We start from the raw sequence: 23,740 nt of genomic DNA on the forward strand, positions 1-23,740 counted from the left end.
CGCCAGCCACAGTATCTTACACCTCGCTCTTGGTAGAACGCATTTTCCTATTCGAGTCCTATGCCGCAGTCGAAGACCCAGAGATGGGCTTTCATTCGCAACGGTAACTCGGGCTTCCCTCAGCTCTCGCTGAATGTCTCATATGCCTTTTCCCAACTTGACACAATATCACGTCAGATAGTGAAGCCACGAGTAGAGCTGGTTGACATATAAACATATCGTCCCATAGACTGTTGCAGTTCTACAACTACTCCCTGACAGTACTTTCACATCCAAGTTTCTTTGCATCTCAAACATGAAGTCCGTCATCATCGTCTCCGCGCTCTTTGCCGCCATCTCCCTAGCAGCGCCAGCGCCAGCTCCATCTGGCCTACCTGTTTGCCGATGCGGTCCGTCACCGATCTGCCCGCTGGAGTTGATGGCTGTACGTACAATGTTGTGCTGATCGGATATAACTGCTCCTTGCTGACGGCCTGATAGCAATGCAAATGCGAGCAGGCAACGTTGGATCGGTGCTACCCAGTGAGAGGAGAACATGGTACTTGTACAAGCGACCTTGTAAGTGACTACTCAGCCGTTCCATTGCGTTGGTATTTGTTGTTTGCGTACTTGCTGATGCTGAGCAGAAATGTGAGCTCATCTATGGTGGTGGGTCAGAGTCGTGATTGGATCGCGTTAGCTGAAATTTGGTCATGTTTGCCATGTGATACTGAGATGGAAAGCACATACAACCGAGATACATCTTGTGGGTTTCTTGCCAAATTCAGACCACCTTGTGTTTCCAGCTTGTATTCTTTTGTCAGATGAGACCATCCACGCTACTTCTAGCTGAAGCGTGAACCAGCCAGGTTACTTACTAGTTACCGCACCGATGATGCACCGACCTTGGGATCTTCACTCCAGATTCTCAAAGTGGAGCTCAAAACTTAGTGGTTCCGTACAGTGACAGTCCTGCATCTTTAGTCGCCCGACATGACATAGCCTCGTTGGCTTTATTTGAGTGCCTTTTTCCGATGACCTGAGCGGAAATTGATTCCGTCCCAACGGCCGAAAGCTCGCACGAGGATTGGATGGTGAATATTAATCATGCCTGCAACGCATGCCTTTCCCAAAGATGCTGATGTGGCGGTAAGCCCCGCATCGAACAAAGGAGCTGGAGGGGGCAGTGAGATCTGACTCTCCAGTGATGACACGGTTGGTACATGCAGAGACATTGAGCCTCAGCCATCGGAGAACGCTCATGAACCAGACCATGTCGTGCGACAGTTACTTTCCCTGCAGATCATGTCGCGTGGGACCGCTAAAATGGTGTCGTTAGACGTGCGCATCAAGGCTTGACCTGGTCTTCGCTTCTTTCCAATGTAGTAGTAAGGATGATGGGTGTAATGCCCCAGATGTTTGAGTGACCGGGAAAGTCACAGGTACCGACGGGTAGGCTCGGGCTGCGGCCGCGGACGCTCGATCACGATCGCGATGCAGAGAAAAAATTGAGCGGGAGGTGCATGAGGGTGCCGAGCGTCTAGGGGCAATCTGGAAGGATGGAACGTGTGCATCACTGCAGATTGGTGGTTGCGTTCTCTGCCTCATGCAACGGCATGGCGTCGTCCGAGACTTCACCGAGAGGGGAAAGGGCGTGTTCCCCGCAATTTTGGCACGCCCAGAGATCAACCTCCAGTCGTTCGCTACGCGTGCCATTTTTGACACCTTTACCGCGACCACTGACCACGCAGCTGGAAGAGCCTTTGCTCCGAGCGCCGACTGCATGAGGCGCAGCCTCTCAGAGTTTGCTTTCACGTCATTCATCGCCATGTTCTCCCGTGCACCGAGCGCTGTGTTTGTTGTCAGAGCGGTCAGCCAGCTCTCAGCAGATCAAAAAAAGACGGCAAGCACCGTGCCCACTAAGGTTCACGATGCAGATTTTATTGGGGTGTGCTGGGGCAGTGCGTCGGGGCAATGGACCTGTCCGTACGATTGGCAAAAAGCCGCAAACATACCTGGACGCCTATGTGTCCTCACGTGCACCCGAGACGGCTAGCACTTCGGCTATAGGATCCAGAGCTGTCTGGCTTGGTCATGGCATTCCGCTCATAGACACCAATCGCGCTGTCCCTGGGATATTCATTTCCGCACTCTACAGCGATGATCCTACGCCTGGCTTGTTCTTGCGTTTGTGGGACGCGTCGTGGATCGAAAAAGTGCCGTGCACCCCACAACAATCATGACTCGAGCTTGGGTGTCAAAGACGCCCGGTACTCGCGTGCCATGCGTCCGTAGTAGTCGGAGGGAGTGTGCTCTTGGCATTCACAGGCTGCCCGTCGTACAGGCCATCGTCGGCTTGAGCGAATGCAAGAACCGCGGCATCTTACCCGTGCACAAGGACTGGCTTAGCAGCTGACGTTGCCAAAACGCGTTTGTATCCAGGAGCGGGCTTTGTCCCGATGACATCCGAAAGGCATCGGCGTCTTAGTCGCCAAGGATAAAGCGCCGACCAGCCGCATCTGGGGGACTGGGGTACTAACTAACGATCCCCAGTGGGGACGGAGGCGGCGTCATGAGCGTTAAAACGCACCATGTGAAGCGCGGCTTGTCTGTGTGTCCTAGCACACGACTAGCCCGGGCATGCAATCCACTCTCGCGAATTGTGGTCTTTATAATCTTCGGGCACCCCCAGACCCCTCGCGTGTGGTAGGAATTCTCAACGCTACTTGCAACCCATCGTGCCTTCAACGCAGACTCCAGACATCTACATCTTGCAGCCATGTCTGATTACTCTGCATCTCCGTCCGACCATCACAACGAAATCCAAGCACCGAAACGAAAAGCCACCGCGGCCGGCCTCGATGGACATGGAACAGGACGTTCAGTAAAGAGGAGGGCTTCGAAAGCGTGTCAATGTTGTCGAGCTCGAAAAGTGCGATGCAATGTCACAGAGCACGGCGCTCCTTGCACAAACTGCAGACTGGACGAAGTCGAGTGCATTGTGTCGGAGAGCAGGCGCAAAAAGTTAGTTCCACATTCCCGTGCAATATCCGACGTCTCCACAAACAAAACGCTTTATCGTTTGATCAACAATTTCGATATGGCATGTTCCATCGATTTCGTCATCCAACGTCGGCTGCGAGCTCGGTATTTCTGGCCTAGCCACTTGTGCTGCGCTGCACCTATCACAATCACCGAAAGCATTCCAGCCAATGGCTGTTGATGCACCCACACCAAATGTGCGCCTCGTACGACTACTGACAGCTGCAGGAAATGGAGCAAAGATGACGACCAAGCCACAGAAAACGCAAGCACAACTGCACCTGCGACGCGCAAGATCGCATCGCGTGACGCGCTGGACGGTGCGCAGACCTTGAACCGAAGCTCGTCGCGAGGATCACATGAGGCGGAATCAAGGCGAGATGAGCATGTGCCTCACTCAATATGTATGATTACTGCATCACGGCATCAGTCGTACTGGGCTAATCGCAACACAGACCAAAGTCATGGCCATCGTATCAATTCCGTTGCCAGCATCTCAGATATACAGCGCCGACTTTCCATCACGTCACAAATCAATGGCTTGCCTACACTACCATTTTCGCCGTTTTCCAATGAACCACGAGCACCCTTCTTTGGAAGCATACCACAGAAACCCGCCCCTGGAGAGCTACCCCGATTCATCAAACCTCTCCCGGCGAAAATCGGACCTGACGAGATCGCCTATCTTGAGAAGAAGGGTGCTTTGACCGTACCAAAGGGAAATCTCCGCGGTGAAATGCTTCGCGCATACGTCGAATTTGTCCATCCCTACATGCCTCTTCTGGATCTGCATGATTTCCTGTCGATGGTAGACAAACGAGACGGAAGCAAAGGGAAAGTCAGCTTGATCCTGTTCCAGGCCGTCATGTTCGCCGGATCGGCGTTTGTTGATATGGAACACTTGCGCACAGCGGGCTACGCTACTCGGAAAGACGCGCGCAAAGACTTCTTCCAGAAGACTAGAGTGAGTTGAGACCCTTCTTCGGATGCCTTGGCAAGTCATGGGCTTTGGCCGACTAGACCCAAACACTATCGGGGTGATTCGGACACACCGATTTTCCGAGGACATGCCGACATGTGAAAATCGACGGACCTACAATGGGCCGATAACATGTGAACACCGTGCTAACTCTGCCACCAGATCTTGTACGACTTTGATTATGAGTCCGATCGCGTTTCACTAGTCCAAGCACTGTTGTTGCTGACGTATTATTACGAAACTCCCGATGACCAGAAAGATACCTGGCACTGGATGGGCGTCGCTACATCTGTTGCTCACACCATCGGATTACATCGCAATCCGGACAACACCAACCTGGACAGCAAGCGCGTGAAGTTGTGGAAGCGGATATGGTGGTCAACCTACATGCGCGACCGACTTATTGCACTTGGCATGCGACGCCCTACAAGGATAAAGACCGAGGACTTCGACGTGCCCATGCTGACGTTGGATGACTTTGAGATTGCACCTCTTCCGGATTCGATCACTTGTCTGCCAGCTGACTGCCGTATTGCGAGGGATGTGGATGCGCAGCGACAACTAGCGATCATGTGCATTGAGAAGGCTAGGCTGTGTCTGTGCATATCCCATGTGCTTTCCAAGCAATACTGCGTATTGAACAACAACCACGGCCTACAAAATGACCGTACAACCATGATGTTGCTACCGAAGAAACTAGACCCTGAAACTAGTGAGGTCAAGGCCTGCGATGAAGAGCTCCAAAAATGGGTATCAGAGCTTCCAGAAGAAGCCAAGTACACGGACACACCCAGCGGCGAAGCAGCCATCGATCTTGCAAGGTCACTACTGCACATGGTCTTCTTCACCACGTTGTCAGCGTTGCATCGGCCGCAGGTTCTACCAAATTCACAAGGCGGCCCAGCCAGCGCTCCGACAAAGGAGAATGTTGAGTCTGAATTGCTCGATGTCTCGCGCCGTAATGTCCGCCGGGCTGCTTCAGCAATCACATCGATAGCTCAGCGTCTAGACGTGGGTGGTCTCGTCAAGTACCTACCGACCACAGGTGTCACGGTTCTGCTACCAGCAATCATCATCCACCTACTTGACATCAAAGCTCCAGAGGAGGAGACTCGTCGAACTTCTCTACGTGGCTTCTGCCAGTGCATGGCTGTTATGGGTAAGCTGCGGGATCTCTACGCTGCCGCCGACTACTCAGTAGCCTTTCTGGAAGCCGCTATCCGCAAGGCAGGTATTCATGTTGCTCCTGTAGGCGCCGCTCCAGCTGCGCCAATGCCCAAGCCTTCGCCGGTCACTACAGTCGAAGATCTTGTAGATGCTGGAAGGCGAATGGAGATGATCAACAACGCGACTACAGGAACACAGAACCTACGTCCTTCAACATTGACACCGCCGCCAGACAACGGTACCACCAACATGCACGCTCTCGAGAAGCAGCACGACCAGCCTAATGTCACCGATGAGGAAGTCGCTCGGCGTCTCGAAACATTCCTCGCATCCACGCCACCAGAGTCTGATCACGAGCATATGCCCAGTATCACTATTGCCGACGAGTCACACATGGACGGTATCACGGCTTCTGCATCGGACTCGCACGCACACGACAATCTGAACTCGATGGCTTTCAATAAGTGGAGTACGATGGACCTTCCTGCGAATCCATTTACCAACAACATCAACCACCACCAGGACGACGAGATGCTATTTTCAAGCCTGCCATTAAATAATGAGTTTGATGACGGCGATTTCGATCAGCTGCTCAACTTGGATGCAGTCGGCGAGGCGTTCAACTTCGACGACTCAGCTCTTGACGCCAACATGGGCATCTCAGGTGGACTAGGAGATGTAGACTGGCTGAATACTGGTAACGATCTTACCGCTGAGGCATAAGACGACTACCTCGATCTTCGAGTATGATGTCACGATTTTCATTCACGGAACGGAAAAGTTTTATCACGGGATTTCATTGGATCTGTGGCATTGTTCTCTGCGAAGATATCCATTTCCTTGTCCTCTGCTTCTGCGTATATCTTTCTATCAGATAATGACCAAGGGAATTGGATTGGGTTGGATTAGGGAAACACGGAGGTCAACGATCAGGAAAGACGTTGGCTCCTGGAACATGTTATCCTGCATGACGTTATGAATTGAACTACACACATAATCTCTTATTTTAAGCTTTTCTAGCTATGCAGGTAACTATAAATTACAATGCTTATACTCTAACTAGCTTAGCACACACTTATTATTTAATATACTATTTTATTTTAAACAGCGTAATAGGTATCTTAAATCTAAAAAATTAAGTCTTAAATAAGTAACTACTCTCTACTAAGTATTTTATAAAAGTATAAAATAAAGTTTAATATATACTTTATATCTTAGTGCCTTGTACCTAATTTTGTAAACTCTATTTAATAAAAAAATATTAAAAGACGCTTAGCTATTAGTTTTAGAACTACTAAGAAATTTTAATAAACTTAAAGTATATTACTATTAGTACTAAAGCTTCTAACTAATACTTTACTTATTTATATAACTTCTAAGCTTAAGTAGTAATTAAGAACTATATAATATAGTAGTAATAGAAATACTATAATAGCTTTACGTCTAGATATTAATAGAACTTATAGTAGTTTATTATATCTACTATCTAGTAAATAGTATCTTTTTATAAAAAATAAGCTATAAATACTATATTCTCTTTATTTTATGTCTTAGAACCTTTATAAAGTATTTTAGCTAAAGTATTATATTACTAATATATAGCTTTCTTAATAGCTAAAAATAGTAGTAGTATTATTTTTAGCTTTACTACGTATATAAAGTTATAAATAAGAATAGCGTAAGTATTTTAGAGCTTAGTACTAGTAAGTTTTATAATAGAGTAGTATTACTATCTTATTATAGTAAGTAAGAAACTAATATTACGCCTACTAAAAAGCTTATATATCTTACTAATAAGCTTTTAAAAAGTAAGGCTAAAGAAAAAAATAATAAAAGGCCTTATACTAGTTATATACATAATAGAGATAATAAAGATAATAGAAATAATAAAAATAAAAATAATAAAACTAAAGATAATAGAAATATTAATAAGCTTAGTATATAGCTCTAAAGTACTAGTAAAGTAGCACTATAAAGCGCTTATAATAGTCTTTAGTATAGCTAAAATAAAGTAGTTTATAGTAGCCTTTATAATAGCTTCTAAAATAATAACTTTAAAAGAACTTATAAAGTAACGCGTTTAAGAAAAAAGTAATTAATTAATAATAAGAGGCTTAATTAAGCTTTAGTAAGTAAAGTAATATAACTAGAAATAAAATTAGCTTTAGACTTACTAATACTAGAAGAACTTATAAAAAAGTAGTAACGTAGTTAAAAGCTTATTTAGTATACTAGTATAGCTTTAGTATTAGATTTAAGCTACTATTTATATCTTTAATAAGTTTTTAGATCTCTAATTTACTATAAGCTATAGAATAAGAATAAGAATAAAGATAAAGATAGAGATAGAGAATAGAAAGTATATATATAGAAGTATAATTTTATAAGCTAAGATTTTAGTATTTTATTACTTTATAATCTATAGCTTAGTTAGTTATAAGCTATTAAGAATATATAATTATATTATAATTCTCTTTACTATAGTATAAGTAGATATTAGTATTTATAGAATAGTTACCTTACTACTCTAAATTTTAAAAGCTTTAACTACGCTAGAGGTAGTAGCGCTAAGAATCTAAGCCTTAGCTTACCTAAAGCCTATATCTTTATAGAATTTTAACTCTTTTAGAAATATATCTTTTTATATACTAGTAATAAACTTTACTCTTTTTAGACTAGCTTATACTATAAAATTATTAGTTTACTAATAAATACTTTATATCTAAAGTATATATAAAAGTATACTAAGCTTTTTTAGCTTAGCTACTAATACTTTAGTAAGTAGCTTATTTTAAAAGAATTACTATATAAGTAATATAATTACTTTATTATTTCTTTTAAAATTTAGATAAAATAGTAATATAACTATAGTTTATTAGTTATAAAACTTTTAAAATAAGTTATAAAGTAAATATACTATATATTCTTACTTATAAGTTAGTATATTTTTTTATATATTTACTACTATTTTCTTAATACTTATACTTTATTAAAACTTTTTATAAACTTTTTAAAGCTATTACTATAAAATAAATACTTTTAATAATACTAATATTTTTATTTTATATAATTTTAAAAACTTTTATTTTTAAGTTTTATACTTTAATATACTTTTTTTATTAAAACTTATTTTTATTAGCTTAGTAAGCTTTTATAGTATTAACTTTATTTTTAATAACTTACTTACTTTTTTAAATTAAGTTTTTAACTTTTATATAAACTTAAGCTTTATTTAAGTTTAGTAATTTTATAATAAGAAAACTTTTATTAACTTTAAAGAAATATATTTAAAACTTAAAAAAAGTAAAATATAAGTATATACTAAGTTTCTTAATACTATTACTATTAATACTACTACTCTAAAAGTATATTTAAAAGTAGTAGTACTAAGTAGTAAAAATACTAAAATAGTAAAAGACTAAATTACTACTTTATAAAGTATATAGTAAAGAAAAAATAAAAAAGTAAATTTTATATATAAAGACTTCTAAGCTTATATTTAGAAAAAGAAAAGTATTTTATAAATAAAGAAGATCTTATACTTAGTATATAGTGTCTAATATAGATAGAAAGGCTAGATATAATTATTGTATAGGTCTAGTATAGTGTTGCAAATAGCTATTGTCGTTTAATATGCATGTCTAATGCACAATGGCAAACCACATCTACATCCAGAAGACCAACGGAATCTAGTCCGGTCCAGAGTTTACCGCTGACTAGTCCTGGTATTCGGATGGGGTAGACTAAAATGGCGCGTCGGATGGAGTCTATTCGCGAGGGCTTGGAGCTAGACCCCAGGATTCTTTGATCCGGAGGGAGGTCCGGATATGGGATATCTAAATGACGTTTGTGGAGTCGGGATGATGCGGCATACAATGGTAATTGTACAAAAGCAGTTTTGCTGGTGTTCTTAGATCGATGGATATGTATGTGCAGTAGTTTAGCTTACTGGTAGCAGACGGGCAATACCACACTCTCAAAACCATCCACGGATCTACCAGCGATAGCGATAGTGTACACCATCGCCGTCCTACACCAGGTGTCTTTCAAGTTGTTCGATATGTAAAAAAAAACAATTATGGGTTCAGTGGTATTGAAGGCAGCTGAGCCTTGAGTGCTAGTCCCGTGATGCCGCGGTTGCCTGATTCTGGGCAGTAGGATTTCGCGCTGGCTGCGCTCAAAGACCTGTACATCACCATCCTACACCATGAGTACATTCCATTCCTTCCCGCAACTTCCTCTAGAGTTACGAGAGCAAATCTGGAAGGACACCGTTGAACCGCGCACCGTCGACGTGCGGCGCACTCGAGAGTACAACCAGCTAGTCTCGTCCACCCCCATACCAGCCATACTACAGTCCTGCCGAGAAGCGCGAAACCTTGGATTGTACGAACGAGTCTACTTCGAGGTTGCTGCAGTAAAGAAATTTAAAAACGATCACGCGCCCGAGATGCTGATCAAGGAATTCTTTATGCCAGATGAGGAGCAGGGAGAAAAGGAGCCTGAGAAGGTAGGCTGCCCCAAGACGGAGCAGCGCTACGTCTGGTTGGATTTCGACATCGATATGCTGGATATTGGGGCTTCTCATTTCTCCAAGTACAGAGCCATCGCACCAGCAATCAAGCGCCTCAAGTTTGAGCGGGAGAACGGGTGCGAATACTTCTACCATACAGAATCACGGCGACTCAAGGAGTTTATCAATGTGGAAGAGATTCACATTGTCTGTGCAGATGGGTTTTGGATGTGGTCTGGGGCTATTGAAGATCATGGCTGGTCCTGCGCTGAAGAAAAACTTGTGTTTATTGACGCGTTTGATGGTCGAGTTGCGCGTGGCAAGGAATTCGAAATTGTGTGTAGACAGATGCTGAAGGACATGCGGCTGGAGGCTACTGGCGAGGCATTTTCTACCGACGACGAGGAGACTTGAGGCTGGATCAATCGCTTTGTCTTTCTTCCTCGCTGTCGCGAGGGACGTGGTTTTATTAGGAGTGGAAAACGTGCCACCGCATCAAGCCAAAACAGCCTTCTTAGCCACACCCCCCACCTCCCTCACATTCCTAACAGCCCTCTCCAAAACCCCTCTCACCAGCGCCCCAACATCCCTAACCCCCAATCCACTCCGCCAAAACCTCCACGCACCCCCAACAGCCAACACAACCGCCAACGCCCTAACCAGCCTCCTCGCCCTCATCCTCGCGATTCCCTTACGCGTGTACTCTATATTCCAGTCATTCCACTTGACAAACGTACACCTCCGCCAAAATTCAATCTGGGTATAGGGATATACAGTCGAGTTCCAGCCGTCGCCGGTGAAATACCAGCTTGAGCAGCCGCTCTGCCAGACGGTGTTTTTGAGAGCGCGTTGCATTTCGGCAGTGTAGGCGACTTCGGCGGAGTGCTTGACGTCGATTGTGCGGGCTTCGTTGTGGAGGAGGAGGCGGATGAAGTTTAGGGAGTAGTTTACCATGTCTGGGGTTTGTGTTAGTAACGTTCTTGGTATGAATAACGGTGAGCGTTAGTTGGGAGGGCTTAGACGTACTCTCACTTGCCATGACGACGCTGGAATGCCCAGTTGCAGTGTTGGGTCCAAAGATCATCATGAAGTTGGGGAAGCCGTCGACGGCTGTGCCTTGGTAGGCTTGAGCGCCTCCTCGTTCTTCCATTACTTGGACTAGGTCTTTTCCGCCTTTGCCGATGACTTTGAGGGGGTGGAGCCAGCGCGTTGTGTCGAAGCCATTGGCGAGGACGATGACATCGGCGGGGATTTCTCGCTCGGGGTAGTCTTCTTCCTTCGCGTCCTTTGGATATGTCGCACCGGGGCCGACGACAACACCATGCTCTGTGACCCTGTTCATCGGCTGGGTAGTCAGCTCGATCTTTGGATCGTTCAGGCTGCGGAGCCATCGCTTGTCGAAGATACGTCGTTTGCAACCGACGCCGTAGTCTGGTGTTAGGATCTCCCAGTACTTTTCTGGAGTGCGTTTGCGCATGTTCTGGAGGACCTTCTCTTCGTAGAGTTTCCGCTGTTTGTTAGCGTATGGTGTATTGGGGAAGATCTTGAGGAAGCCTGATTCTGCCGTGGCGAAGATGATGAAACGCAACAGCTCTTTGAGGCCCGGTACGTTCTTCATCAGCTTGGGGCCGTTCTTCTCCCACCACTCGTCACCACCAGGCGCGTGAACAGCTGGAGTGACCCACGGTGGTGATCTCATCAACTGAGTGACCTTTGTGGCGTTGTAAGGCGCGTGGGGTAGAGGAGGGACGAGTTGCGCGCTGCTACATCCAGTGCCGACAACGACGACGTTCTTGTCTGTGAAGTCGACGCTTTCATCCCACCTCGCCGAATGAAACATCTTGCCCTTAAAGTGCTCGATGCCCTTAATTTCGTCAGGCCAGCCCCTGGGTTCGACCAGTCCTCCCACACAGCTAAGCACAACCTTGGCCTTCACAACTTCCGTCTCCGAGTATACGGCATGCTCGCCTTTTTCTTGCGCGATCTTCATGCGATCCTTTGCTGACAGGTCGCCCATGCCTGAGATCATGCGACGGAGAGTGACCTGCCATAGCTGCTCGTCTTCTAGCCATTTACAGCTTTCAATATCCGTGTTGAGCTCGAATTTGTCCGTGATGCGGTATTTCTCGCATACTTCGTGGTAGTAGCGTACGATTTCTTTGCCAGGCGGGTGGAACGAGGACCAACTGGGGGTTTGGGCGAAGCTGAAGGAGTAGAATACGGCGGGTATATCGCTGTGTGGCTGTTAGTCTCGTGTTTGTGGCACGGTGGCGGCTGAATACAGAGACCCTGGTTGTGACCACCTGCATGTCTTCGGGGAGATCGCGGACTTACCAAGCGACACCGGGGTACCGATTGATCCACCAGGTTCCTCCAATGCCTGCTTGCCGATCGAATACGCGAAACTGATCAAATCCAAGTTGCTGCTTCAGCTGGCAGGCCATAGCAATGCCAGATGCGCCTGCACCGACGATGATGACGGGGTAATAGGTGTAGGCATCTTTCTCGTAACCGTTAACACGTCTTATCGATTCGGTGATCATCTTCGCAAGCAGTTGGGCTGCTGAGAGGCTGTATACGCAGACGTTCCAAGGTTCGCTTTGAGCTCCAACGCAGCGTACGAGGCGTGATTATGAATTTGACGATAGCTTCGTCGATATTAAACTTTAGCCGGGCGCCTTGTTCGATGATCTAGCTGTTGAAGACCTCGGAGAGTCAATCGCATGTGAAGATGAAGTTGACATGACAGCAGTCCCTTGATGGAGAATCATCTTGCCAATGGACGGGACGTTCGTCCTCCATAGTGCATCGCGTGGGGCGAAACTATCTCCTGAGCCTCGGTAGATTGGCGTAGACGCGTTAGCTTTGCGAGACGGCACGTCATGTAACGACGGACATATCGGCGACCTTGGTATTCCGCGATTCGTCCTGTCTCTGAAGGATTCACATGTTCATGACGATACCTCCGCACAAGCTGAAATTCAGTTCCGTCTCTTTCTGCAAGACTGCATAGCCGATAGGTCAGCGAATTGATACCTCTTGATCCTCTCGAGGTTGAGTAGCAGCGCTCTCGAATCATGGATGAGAGACGTTCGCTGTCAATCTTGTAATTTGGCAAATACAACACATCTATAGATTTCAGGCAAGGCGGGAAGTCACGTCGTTTATGTATGCAATGAGGCTGAACAATATATGGGTCTTGTAAGCCACAAGTCTATGGCTGCGCCGCTGACATGTAGCCAATAACAAGACCCATTCTACAGAACAAGCCCGATGATCGTTTTCTTGGACAGAAATCTCCACAGCCTGCATTCAAGTCATGTAGTGGTGCTCAATAGTTACCTAAACAAGTAGGAGGTCTTGCCTGCCCAGGTGTAACGCTCTCACGTGCTGACGCGGGTAGCGCACGGGCACATGATGTTAGGCGGTCGCGAACTTCCGAGTTGACCTCATCAACTGAATTCAGCAACGGCTAGACCCTCTACACCAACAAGTTGGACCTTTTGAGGAAGATTTGTTCGCCTTCCTGAACCATGTACCATCCTTGAATAGGAAGTTGTCAGCTCGAATCTGCGCAGAGAAGGACGTTCCAGTGCAATGAATACCATCGACGGTTCCGACCGTCACGTCAAGACAGACGAAGGCATGCTGCTGGAATACCTCAGCTAATACGGACATGACTAATACTTCCTAGCCCCGCCGCCGTCATTGCTTGCGATCGTGCTCGATACCAACCCGCATGCGTGGGCGCATCTATCCTCGACCCTCTCACTCTCGGCCGCCTTAGCCAACATCCTCGTCTTCATCAACGCGCACTTGGCCTCGGGAAACGCCAATGAAGTTGCCGTCATAGCTTCACATTCGCACAAGACGACATTTCTCTATCCGACTCCTGCAGAGCCGCAGCCTCAAGTACGGAGTGGGGAGACAAATGGGCATGCGCAAACGAATGGACATGGAAAGGACAAGGAAGGCCACATGGCAGAGAGTGCGAACAAGTACCGGCCGTTCGCAGTTGTAGAAAGTGCCATCCTACGCAACTTTGCCAAACTACTCAACGAGACGAAGGAGAGCCATCTGGAAGCAACACCAACCACGCTCATCGGCGGTGCCCTCTCAATGGCCCTTACCCACATCAATAAGCAGACGATCCTGCATGCTCCTACGGCCGCCTCCGCTGAGAGCACATCTCTCGCGGCACTCGCCGACTCGGAAAACACGCACGTCGACCGCGTGCCCCTCACATCTCGCATCCTCATCGTATCCGTATCCGGCGACCTTGCCAACCAGTACATACCCGTCATGAACTCCATCTTTGCCGCACAAAGAAAGCGAATACCTATAGATATCTTGAAATTGGCTGGCGACACTGTGCTACTGCAGCAAGCAAGCGATGCGACTGGAGGTGTATACATGAAGCCGGATCGCCCAGAGGGCCTGCTACAATATCTGATGATGGCATTCTTACCAGATGTAACAGCGCGGACAAGCCTCATAGTCCCTAGCGCCGGCGGTGTCGATTTCCGTGCGGCGTGTTTCTGCCATAGGAGGGTTGTTGACATCGGTTTTGTCTGCAGTGTGTGTTTAAGCAGTAAGCCAAATCGAACATGCCATCCCACTCAACACAGTGCTAACCTCCGTCAGTCTTCTGCAACCCGGATCTTCCTGATAACCTGTGCCTGACGTGCGGCTCCTATCTATCGCTGCGCAGTGCTGTCATGAACCCGCCGGCATTGATACCACGCAAAAAGAAAAAGAAGAAGAAGGCCGGGACGGATTCTGCAACACCAGGGGCAAACACTCCTGTAGGATCTGGTACTCCACTCCATGGTTGAGATACTGATCTCGGATCTGGAATCCATCCCACCAGATCCCATGATTACCGCGTTACACCTTTCTCGGACGTGTATGCATATCTGCTACACTCCCCGGCCCGTGGCGTAGGCTAGTTCCACCGAAAGACGCAAATTTGCCCACGTTTATGGGGAATGTGGAGACTTTGACGGTAGGCGTATTGAGCCACTAGGACGGCTGTACGACAGCCTTCCCCTTCGAATCGGAAACCGTGCCAGCATACTTTGTTCTCCGAAGCCTCGCCTACGCAAGTGGCTCTATGATACCACACGCGCTTGCAATTCTATGTGGGGAGATCTCTCAACGCAGTGTTCAGTTCACGGCGGCATGATCCTTTTGCCGTCGACACGGACGTTTCAACAGCCATGCGTGCGGTATTAGTTCTGCTGATTACTCACCTGCCAAAGCGTCGGCCGAGCCCGTAGCATTGGAGGATCATTTGGCATCCGAAAGACTCGGTGCAATTAGTTGGCAGCACAATCAAGCCCAAGAGACGGAAACATCTCCGTGATAATGCCTAGAGAAGTTCCTCAAATGAAAACTCAAGAACCTTCCAGACGAGATCAATTGGAAGCCTTGTACCCACGTCTCAACAGTCTCAGCTCATTGTCCCTGTCGCTCACGTACCAATAGCCGTGATCTCGGTACTTTGCAGCCATATCGCACCCTACCAACTGCCATATATGAATACTCATTGCCAAATGCACAGATAGGGCAGTGACAGGGTCCGTAATTCAGGCTGAGCATCATCGTCGCCTGCACCCAGCCGCGACAGTTATCGGTGAATCTCAGGGATAGCGGCGCATGGCGCAGGTAAAAGCAAGATGGTTCAATGCAGGCAAGACGATTGCGGTAGACGAGGCGAATAACGAATGCAGCAGCATGGTGTGATGCTATTCTAGACTTGGACATGATTATGGTGAGATGACGCCAGGGGTGAGGATCCCCGTTGGACCTGCATGTTGCATCTGATGGATGTTGGAGGCGGCTGCGGAGGGAGTCGCGGGATGTGGGTAGCGTCGCCGGCAGGCCTGGGCGTGGGATTGAGAGAACGGGGGAGATAAGGGATTCCTAGGCCATTTCCGACGGCAGCCGGAGAGACTGAAGTCTGAAACACTTGGGAATGAACTACTTGTAAACTCTAACAGAGTGATCACACCACAAACCGTAAGCTCAAGACACCAATATCCCTTATCCCGTACTCGGGAACGACATGCTGCATGGAGTCTCTGATCGCCATGTCTACGCTAATTGCGCACCTTACCGAAAGGAGACTCGCCCAGCCCCGGAAGATGTCAGGCCAGGGATGGCCTGGACTTGTTTCTAAACTCCAAGCACGAACGCAGCCTATCAGCCGCCCTCACGTTATCACTACCCTTGCATCAACAGCTCTCCCAAGCTCTGAACAATGTTTTCGAATCATTGCGCTGATAGCGAACGAGCTGTGCAGAGGGGGCTCAGTTAACGCATTGCCTGATGTGACCCCAGGAATCGGTAAGTCTGACAAGATGAAGCGAACAAGTGCATCCCATGTCGATCCAAGAAAAGAGATACAAACCGTGGCACAAGATCACCGCAAGCTGCTCCACAGGGTGGTGGAACCAAATGATCGCATCCAGGCCTTGCGGCAATCGATCACACACAGCCCTGAGGTCATCCCACACGTGTGGTTCGACAGCCGCAACAGGCCCAGCGCCTCTCAAGGGCCTCCGTCGTTTCCGCCCCGTCCCAAGTGTGGGCGGCACCCTGCAGTTCTGCATTTTGGCTTAGCGACGCACCCGTAGTCGGACATTGGCTGACAGGGCCTGACTTGGGGCGGCCATTGCCCATCCCAGTGCCCACCCGTCAACAGCAGCTATCAGACACCCCACCGCCCGTGGCGTTTGTGCATTCGGGAGAGAGGGGGATGTTCATGCCGGTTTGCTGGGAGATTATCAAAGCGGCATCGCCTATTCCACTGCGGACGGAAGCCAACTGAAGCTTGGATGCTCTCTTCTTTCTTACGCATACCCATATAGTCCACCACCGACCCCTCGGTTCCATTGATTGTCGGTGTCCACCATCCAAGCCACTCTCGCCTATAACACATATTTAGACCGTTTGCACATGCAACTTTTGTTTGCGCGTTCCTCCTCCCAGCGGCGACATCTTTACTTTTTGGCTTGTTCGAGCTACGCAGATACTGGGGCGGACGCCAAGGGTCAACTGCAGTCTTGGAGATCCCTGATCGTGTAGCGATCGTCCAATCCTCACTTTGCTTGCGCACGCGCATCATCCCTTCCCTTCTCTACGAACTCATCATCTGGAGTTTTATATCGATCCCTCCTACGCCTTTTCGGATTTTCGTCAACTGCGCATACCGCATATACATACCGGATACACGACAGGAAACATTTAAATCGCAAAGAGCGACGAGGACCCGGGAACACACGACATCATGGATCCAGTATCTTCGGGATTGGACCCCACACTCCCTCTGGAGCCGTTTGGTAATACCACAGATGCCACGGGCGGCGACTCGAGGTTATACAATCTCAATGTGTTCTACAACGTGAGTTATTCTGGCTACGGGAACTTGTTAAGGTTTTGGAGTAACGCGGGGCTAACCTGCCATGTTTCTAGCCCGGCGACATCGCTTGGATGATCACATCAACCGCCCTCGTGCTTCTCATGATACCGGGTGTAGGGTCAGTAAACCATTCTTCCCTGCACATGCATTATCATGTATACGGGTCTAACAGAATTGCAGATTCTTTTACTCCGGATTGGCGCGAAGAAAGTCGGCGCTATCGCTACTATGGCTGTCTGTCATGGCGACCGCGGTCGTTTCTTTTCAATGGTTCTTCTGGGGTTACTCTCTAGCCTTCTCGCACAAGGCTGGCAAGTACATTGGCGCGCTGGATAACTTCGGTTTGATGAATGTGTTGGGTGCGCCTTCGGTGGGAAGCCCGCGGATTCCCGATCTTATGTTCTGTGTCTACCAGGGCATGTTCGCTGCCATCACGTATGTTCACCGCATATCGAAATCATGGGGCTCAAGCTAACTTGATATGCAGTGTTGCACTTGCGGTTGGAGCCGTGGCCGAGCGAGGACGCATGCTACCTTGCATCATCTACATGTTTGTCTGGACGACGATTATCTACGACCCGATCGCGTGCTGGACCTGGAACCCCTCCGGATGGGTCTTCCAGATGGGTGGCTTGGACTTTGCCGGCGGAACTCCCGTCCATATCGCTTCTGGATGCGCTGCCCTCGCGTACTCGTACATGCTTGGAAAGCGAAGCGGTCACGGTACCCAGGAGCTCAACTACCGTCCCCACAACGTCACGCACATTGTTATCGGCACCGTGTTCCTTTGGGTGGGCTGGTTCGGTTTCAACGCTGGTTCTGCGCTGTCTGCTAACCTTCGCGCTGTTATGGCGGCTGTATGCACCAACCTTGCTGCTTGTGTCGGTGGCATTACCTGGTGCCTGGTTGACTACCGTCTCGAGCGCAAGTGGTCCACTGTTGGATTCTGCTCTGGTGTCATCGCTGGTCTCGTCTGCATTACTCCTGGTTCCGGATACGTTCCAGCCTGGGCTGCGGTGGTCTTCGGTGTCTGCGGTGGTGTTGCTTGCAACTACGCGACTAAGCTCAAATACTTCCTGCGCTGCGATGACGCCCTCGACATCTTTGCGGTTCATGGCGTCGGCGGTTTCATTGGAAATATCCTCACTGCCTTCTTCGCTGCGTAAGTCATACACGCTGTCAGTCTCGATATATTTCATGGCTAACAACCACACAGTGACTACATAGCGCATCTTGATGGATACACCGTCATCGACGGCGGATGGCTCAACCACCACTGGATCCAACTCGGCTACCAACTCGCCGACTCCTTCACAGGCGGTGCCTACTCCTTCCTAGGCACCTGCCTCATTCTCGGCGCCCTCGACTTCATCGGCCGTTTCATCCCCGCCTTCAGACTGCGTGCAACTGAAGAAGAAGAAGCCGCCGGTATCGACGACGTCGAGATTGGCGAGTTCGCTGTAAGTTCATGTCCTAAACAAAACAACATCATTTGAAGAATTGCGAAACTAACGTATACGCAGTACGACTACGTCGAGCTCACGCGCGAAGTCAAAATTCCCGACGACGACATCATCGACGAAGGCATGTCGACGCATTCCCTCGAAGGCCACGGCGCAGGCATGGCCATGACGAGCCACCACGAGAAGAATCAAGACTCTGTTGATTCGGCGAATCAGCTCGCGGAATGGGCTCATCGCGCATAAAGCCTTTGTTGTTGCTTTGTGTCTTTCACTTGTTAATCGCTCTATACCAATTTTTCTTTCTGTGCACGTCGCTTTGACATGCTGTGTATGTGTATGTATGTATTTAAGGAGGGTACTGATGGATGATGTAAATGATTGGATTGAATTGGATTGGTGAGGATGGGTAGTCTTAGCTATGACTTGAGGGTAGACGGTAATAACCCTGCTTGTGTAGATGTTGAATACGCTGTTAATGACTATGTTCCGCGTTGACCCTGGTGACAGTTGTGAGCATCGTATAAGCATGTCATGTGCGATCAACAGCGCATAGTACTCCCCAATGGCATGCCCAAAATTACCAGCAATAGCTTTTCCATGCTCGTCTAAGCATCACCCACAGCACCAACTCCGCACATCAAAAACCAAGAACCACGAACAGGTAAACTCTTAAGATTCTCATTTCGGCATCCAAGCTCATCGACTCACATACCAAGAATCTGCTATAAAACCCCCACTCCACCACCCTTCATCCGTCTCTGAACAATACTTGAACAAGAAGAAAAAGAACTAACCTCGACGCAAGAGTCCCAACCCCACGATGCTCCTTTCCTTTGTAGTGTGAAAAGCGTGAAACTAGTGACGATGAAGAAAGAGAGAAAGAAAGAGGGACGTTCTTTGAGACTAAGCCAAACTCAAGTGCACATGATGCCCCCCTCTCCATTTTGACTCGCGCCCTTTTTCTCATTTCGCGGGGGGCTGCAAAGGCCATAGTAATGTGTATTGTGTGTTTCCCCGCCATCTGGGCATCAGCCCTCTTCGTACCATTCACCATGTCTTAAAACGGCACGCAGGGGGTCACGATTGACAAAGCGCGGCTCGGACATCTAGCCCGCCGCTGCGCCGACACCGTTTGTGTCCATTGGGCTGCCCCCTCCGGCGTTTGAGCCGTTTGTCGGCCGTCGTCGTGTGCGGATTGCCTTCTTTCTTCGGTCTACTGGCGCGCCCTTGCCGCCTTCTGCTACGTCGACCATGTTGAGGTCGTCGTCGTCGGGCCGGTCTACGTCTTCGTCGTGCTCCTCCCAGTATCTTCTCGTCTCGTCGAGCTCGGTCACGTCTGTGGGCCGCATCCGTAACCATTTCATCCGCGGCCCTGATCGTGCGCGCTCGCTGACGCGGAAGCCGTAGATGCGCGGTTCGTAGATGCTGCCTGTGCCGAGGCCGGGGGCGAGGTTGTGCGGTGCGACGCCGTTGATCGAGGTGACGTTGGAGGGTGTGGTATTCCGCGACTTGCCGTCGGTGCTTTGCGATTGTAATTGTTGTAGGGCATCGACTGTGTTTGACGCGTTGTTGCGCAGCCCGCCGCCAATGTCGAGGTCGGTAAAGGTCATGAAGAAGAGCGAGGGGAAGGTGGTACCGAAGAAAGCTCCGTCGACGGTCTGGAAGCGCGAGTTGGGCGGGGTATATACGTCTAGGCAGGAAGGGCAGAACAGCTTGACTGTCTCGTGGCCCGGGCTGTCGTTGAGGCCGACTGGCAGGACTTTGCACGAGTTGCAGTTTACGCGCGGGCAGGTGCCAAAGTGCTGGAGCTCGTACTTCTCGGCCATCTGCTGTATGCCTGGTCGCGAGGTGATGTAGCGCTGATGTATGAGGCCGTAGAGCAGCTCGGCGGAGCTCTCTATCACACTAAGATCAGAGGCTATGCGGAGATGTCTTCGGTCGCCTGCCCGTCGGTAGCCCGGTGCTCGCTCATCGCCCAGTATCTCGTCTTCCTCATCCTCTTCTTCCTCCTCGTCTTCCTCGTCCTCGTCGTCCTCCGGCTCCACGTCCAGTATCATCTCCAGAGCTTCCTTGTACATGGGCACCTGCGATTGCAGGCCCGTCAGGTTGAAATCATCCTCGATGAAGTCTTCTGACACCTCGGCGAAGTACTCGTGACCCAAGAGCCCGCAGAAGGACGCGATCCACGACTCGGTCACCTGCGAAGAGGACGACATGCTGTCTTGAGTGTAAGGGCGTCGGGGCCGCTGTCTATACGCGGCTCAGGTTATGACGCGCAGCCGCAATGCGTGCGTGGATGCGAAGGGCGAGGGGTTCGAAAATGCGAATGTGGGGGTAATGGTTCGCGATCGAGACAGAAGCGAAGGGTGCCGGGGAGGAGAGCACGGTTGAGTGTTAGGATATATTTCTTTTGTGAAGCTGCACTTGCAGCCTTGTTATCGCATGTGAGTTGGCGTTGGGGTAGCGGACAGGGAAGGGCTCGGCGAGAGACGTAGTCCAGGTGAGGCCGGTGGGGGAGGGGTCGAGCGAGCGCAGAGCCTGATGGGAGGGCGTTAGAGTTTCTTTGCGCCGAATTTGCCTCTCTATCACTACGGCCGATCGTCAGGCGTCGCAGGTGTATGTTTGAAGCTGTGTTTTGGCAGGTGAAGATCGCAGGTTGCCCGAGCTTAGCGATTGGGTACCACGTGATCTAGCCAGGCCCTGCGAACTTGCAGGTGCTAGGTATAGGGCAGAGGAATCACAAAGGTACTGATACCTACAGAATATTATTTCAAGTACGTAGTGAGTATTACAAGAGCGACGTAAGTGTCCATGATATATCAGAAGAATGGTAGCCCAATAACTACACCCGGGCATCAAAACAAGTCTCTTAGTATCCTCGCCAGTTCATCATTCTCATGTGAGAAACCGTTCACAAACTCTCCATTTGAGTTGGGCAGCTCACTTCCTGCTCCCCCAAAGCCGTTGAGATTGAAGATACCCCCAGCGGCCTCAAACAACGTCGTCAAATCGCTAGCCATTCCATGCGGTGTATCGAGGTTAGGTCCATTACGGCCATTCGAGAACAGGGCAAGATCATCCATCGAGTGGCCTGCAAGGCCCGCCATTGCGACAGCGGCGGAAGAGTGCGCATCGTGCGTGTCATCGTTGCGTATGACAAGTCCGAGACGGGGCCCAACTTCCTTAATCGTCTTGATCGTTCTCCACAAGCGTTTCGAGACGTATGAGTTTGACGATAAGCCACGGACGAGCTCAAGAGCCATGTAGAACTCGTCGCGAGACTGCTGGCTGAATTCGGCCGGCGCGTGAGCGACAGCTAGGAATAGTACCGCTAGCGCCGATATCAGGAAGTAGTTGAACATGGTCTGCTGGCTTCTGTAGATGTCCGAAGTTTGGTTGATATATGTCAGTATGCGGATGGTGTCTTTGGCGACCTTGACTACGACGTGCGCAAAGTCAAGGTTCTCCATGATGGTAGTTGCGGTATGTAATACTGGGCGGTAAATGAGAATTCGCATCTGGTTGGCTCGCAGGTAGAGCACGACCTGCAGACGATGGATGACCCGTGCAGGAGGGTCAACCTGTCTACCACTATCCGGGTGGACAAACTTCAGCGTCTCCGGTATACTGCGGTGCCAGTTCAGAACCTGGAAGTCAAGAAAAGAGATATCATCCTTGTTGATCTTATCCTGGTGTCCTACATCGGCGACAGACTTCCATACTTTCGAACCGATGACAGAATACTGGATCATGGCGTTGAGATACGGCGTGGACTCGTGCGTCGATATGTCCGGCTTCGGAACGTTAGTGTCAATATCCGCGTCTTGCAGAGCAAAAGGCATGCCAGTGCCGAAGCTCCACCGACGGTCCAGCACATAGATAGTCCAGAAAGTCCGGATCGCCGCCGCTTGCTCTTCAGGATCAGGAAAGAGAGCCACATAAGTGTCTCGACGATGTAAACCCAATTCCAGACAGTGTCGTGCAGCCAGACCAATTACTCGCCATGCCATGGCTTCGTCGTCCCGAGTGAAGTGATACATAGCCTAAGTCTGTAAGCAGAGCCCAATTACACCCGAATGTACTACTTACTGTCAGCACCAACAAGTTGATTCCATGGAGGCTAACGGGCTCAGACAAGGCCTTGTCAACGATCTTATGCACGTTCTCGAAGAGCCTCTCGCCAAGAGGATCCTTCCCTCCACCTTCCAGAACCAGTGTTATAGCGAGAACGAGCTTCAACACGCTGATCTGATCGTCTACCATTGCGTCCGACCCAGGAAGAGCACCTTGCATCAAACCCGACCTGGCCGCTGCTTCCACAAAGGTAAACAGCATCTCGGCATAGCGTTGCAGTCTATCGACTTCCAGGATGGGGTACATGATACCCATCTCCTCGTGCCATACATGCACCAGGCGGATAGCCTCGTGCTTCGAGATGGACCATATGGGGTCTTTATCGGCGTGCAGGGCGCGCTTCGGCATCATGGCGTTGGGTATGGGAGGCGATGCCCTGGGTGTCGCGTCGCGGGTCAAGATGCCGTCGTCTTCGCCTTCCTCGCCAGCGTTTATGCCCATGGTCTTCAGGCTCGACCTCGCCACTCCTACATTGAATGCGTTCGACGTCGGGCCATGGAAGCGAGGGTGCTTGCTGAAGGATTTCGATCGCGAGCGGGCGGAGGGGGGAGGCAGCATAGGCGTCTGCTGGTAGTCTGGATTGAAGGGTGTGCCGATGGAGCCGTTGCTCTGTACGTCGACCTGGGCCCGGAGCGCGCTGAGATTCTGGAAGAGATCGTCAACCTGCTGTTGGAGAGAAGTTATATGCGTCGACATTTGCTTGAACTCGTCGCTGTCTTTGAACGAGTTGCAGCAGTTGGGAGCATAGGCGCACTCCAGGTTGAGATTCCCGCAGCGCTGACATGGCGTCTCGCCATTGCACTTGATCTTCCTCCTTTTGCACTCATTACACGCGATGCTGATATACCTGTTGCCTGAGACGGGTAGATGGAGTCAGTGTCGGGTCGCATGCCATCTTGTGCACGACGGGATTACTTACGCTTCGCGCGCTGGACGGGCGTGCCATTCTCGTGTTTCCGCTTTGCGCTACTGCCGGATTCGTTTGGCGGACTCATGGTATCGCTCGCATTATTCCTGTCTGCTGGCGATGCGGCGCTCAT

General features: G+C 49.4%; 7 protein-coding genes across 7 annotated transcripts; 4 read left to right on the forward strand and 3 right to left on the reverse strand.

The window, feature by feature from the left end:
* Positions 1-2,758: 2,758 nt before the first annotated feature.
* J4E79_004951 (uncharacterized protein) lies at positions 2,759-5,890 on the forward strand (the record flags this gene model as incomplete). The annotated part of the gene is made up of 4 exons (XM_049353831.1): positions 2,759-3,003; positions 3,250-3,425; positions 3,477-3,985; positions 4,163-5,890. 4 exons carry the CDS (start codon positions 2,759-2,761, stop codon positions 5,888-5,890), a joined length of 2,658 nt encoding a protein of 885 aa, XP_049211451.1.
* Positions 5,891-9,374: 3,484 nt separating this feature from the next.
* J4E79_004952 (uncharacterized protein) lies at positions 9,375-10,094 on the forward strand (the record flags this gene model as incomplete). Its single annotated transcript, XM_049353832.1, has 1 exon — positions 9,375-10,094. The coding sequence occupies one exon, from the start codon at positions 9,375-9,377 to the stop codon at positions 10,092-10,094; it is 720 nt and encodes a 239-aa protein (XP_049211452.1).
* Positions 10,095-10,175: 81 nt separating this feature from the next.
* Positions 10,176-12,223, reverse strand: J4E79_004953 (uncharacterized protein; the record flags this gene model as incomplete). The annotated part of the gene is made up of 3 exons (XM_049353833.1): positions 10,176-10,636; positions 10,707-11,914; positions 12,015-12,223. 3 exons carry the CDS (start codon positions 12,221-12,223, stop codon positions 10,176-10,178), a joined length of 1,878 nt encoding a protein of 625 aa, XP_049211453.1.
* Positions 12,224-13,277: 1,054 nt separating this feature from the next.
* J4E79_004954 (uncharacterized protein) lies at positions 13,278-14,515 on the forward strand (the record flags this gene model as incomplete). Its single annotated transcript, XM_049353834.1, has 3 exons — positions 13,278-13,323; positions 13,375-14,271; positions 14,325-14,515. The coding sequence occupies 3 exons, from the start codon at positions 13,278-13,280 to the stop codon at positions 14,513-14,515; spliced, it is 1,134 nt and encodes a 377-aa protein (XP_049211454.1).
* A 2,456-nt stretch (positions 14,516-16,971) lies between these two features.
* On the forward strand, positions 16,972-18,809 carry AMT1 (ammonium transporter Amt1; the record flags this gene model as incomplete). The annotated part of the gene is made up of 6 exons (XM_049353835.1): positions 16,972-17,085; positions 17,157-17,221; positions 17,284-17,538; positions 17,591-18,265; positions 18,320-18,563; positions 18,627-18,809. 6 exons carry the CDS (start codon positions 16,972-16,974, stop codon positions 18,807-18,809), a joined length of 1,536 nt encoding a protein of 511 aa, XP_049211455.1.
* An 863-nt stretch (positions 18,810-19,672) lies between these two features.
* On the reverse strand, positions 19,673-20,782 carry CKB1 (casein kinase 2 regulatory subunit; the record flags this gene model as incomplete). Its single annotated transcript, XM_049353836.1, has 1 exon — positions 19,673-20,782. The coding sequence occupies one exon, from the start codon at positions 20,780-20,782 to the stop codon at positions 19,673-19,675; it is 1,110 nt and encodes a 369-aa protein (XP_049211456.1).
* Positions 20,783-21,421: 639 nt separating this feature from the next.
* Positions 21,422-23,740, reverse strand: J4E79_004957 (uncharacterized protein; the record flags this gene model as incomplete). The annotated part of the gene is made up of 3 exons (XM_049353837.1): positions 21,422-22,609; positions 22,656-23,554; positions 23,620-23,740. The coding sequence occupies 3 exons, from the start codon at positions 23,738-23,740 to the stop codon at positions 21,422-21,424; spliced, it is 2,208 nt and encodes a 735-aa protein (XP_049211457.1).

The sequence above is a fragment of the Alternaria viburni genome, assembly GCF_023758015.1.
Source record: "Alternaria viburni strain BMP 2772 chromosome Unknown scaffold_9, whole genome shotgun sequence".
Classification (NCBI taxonomy): Eukaryota; Fungi; Ascomycota; class Dothideomycetes; order Pleosporales; family Pleosporaceae; genus Alternaria; species Alternaria viburni.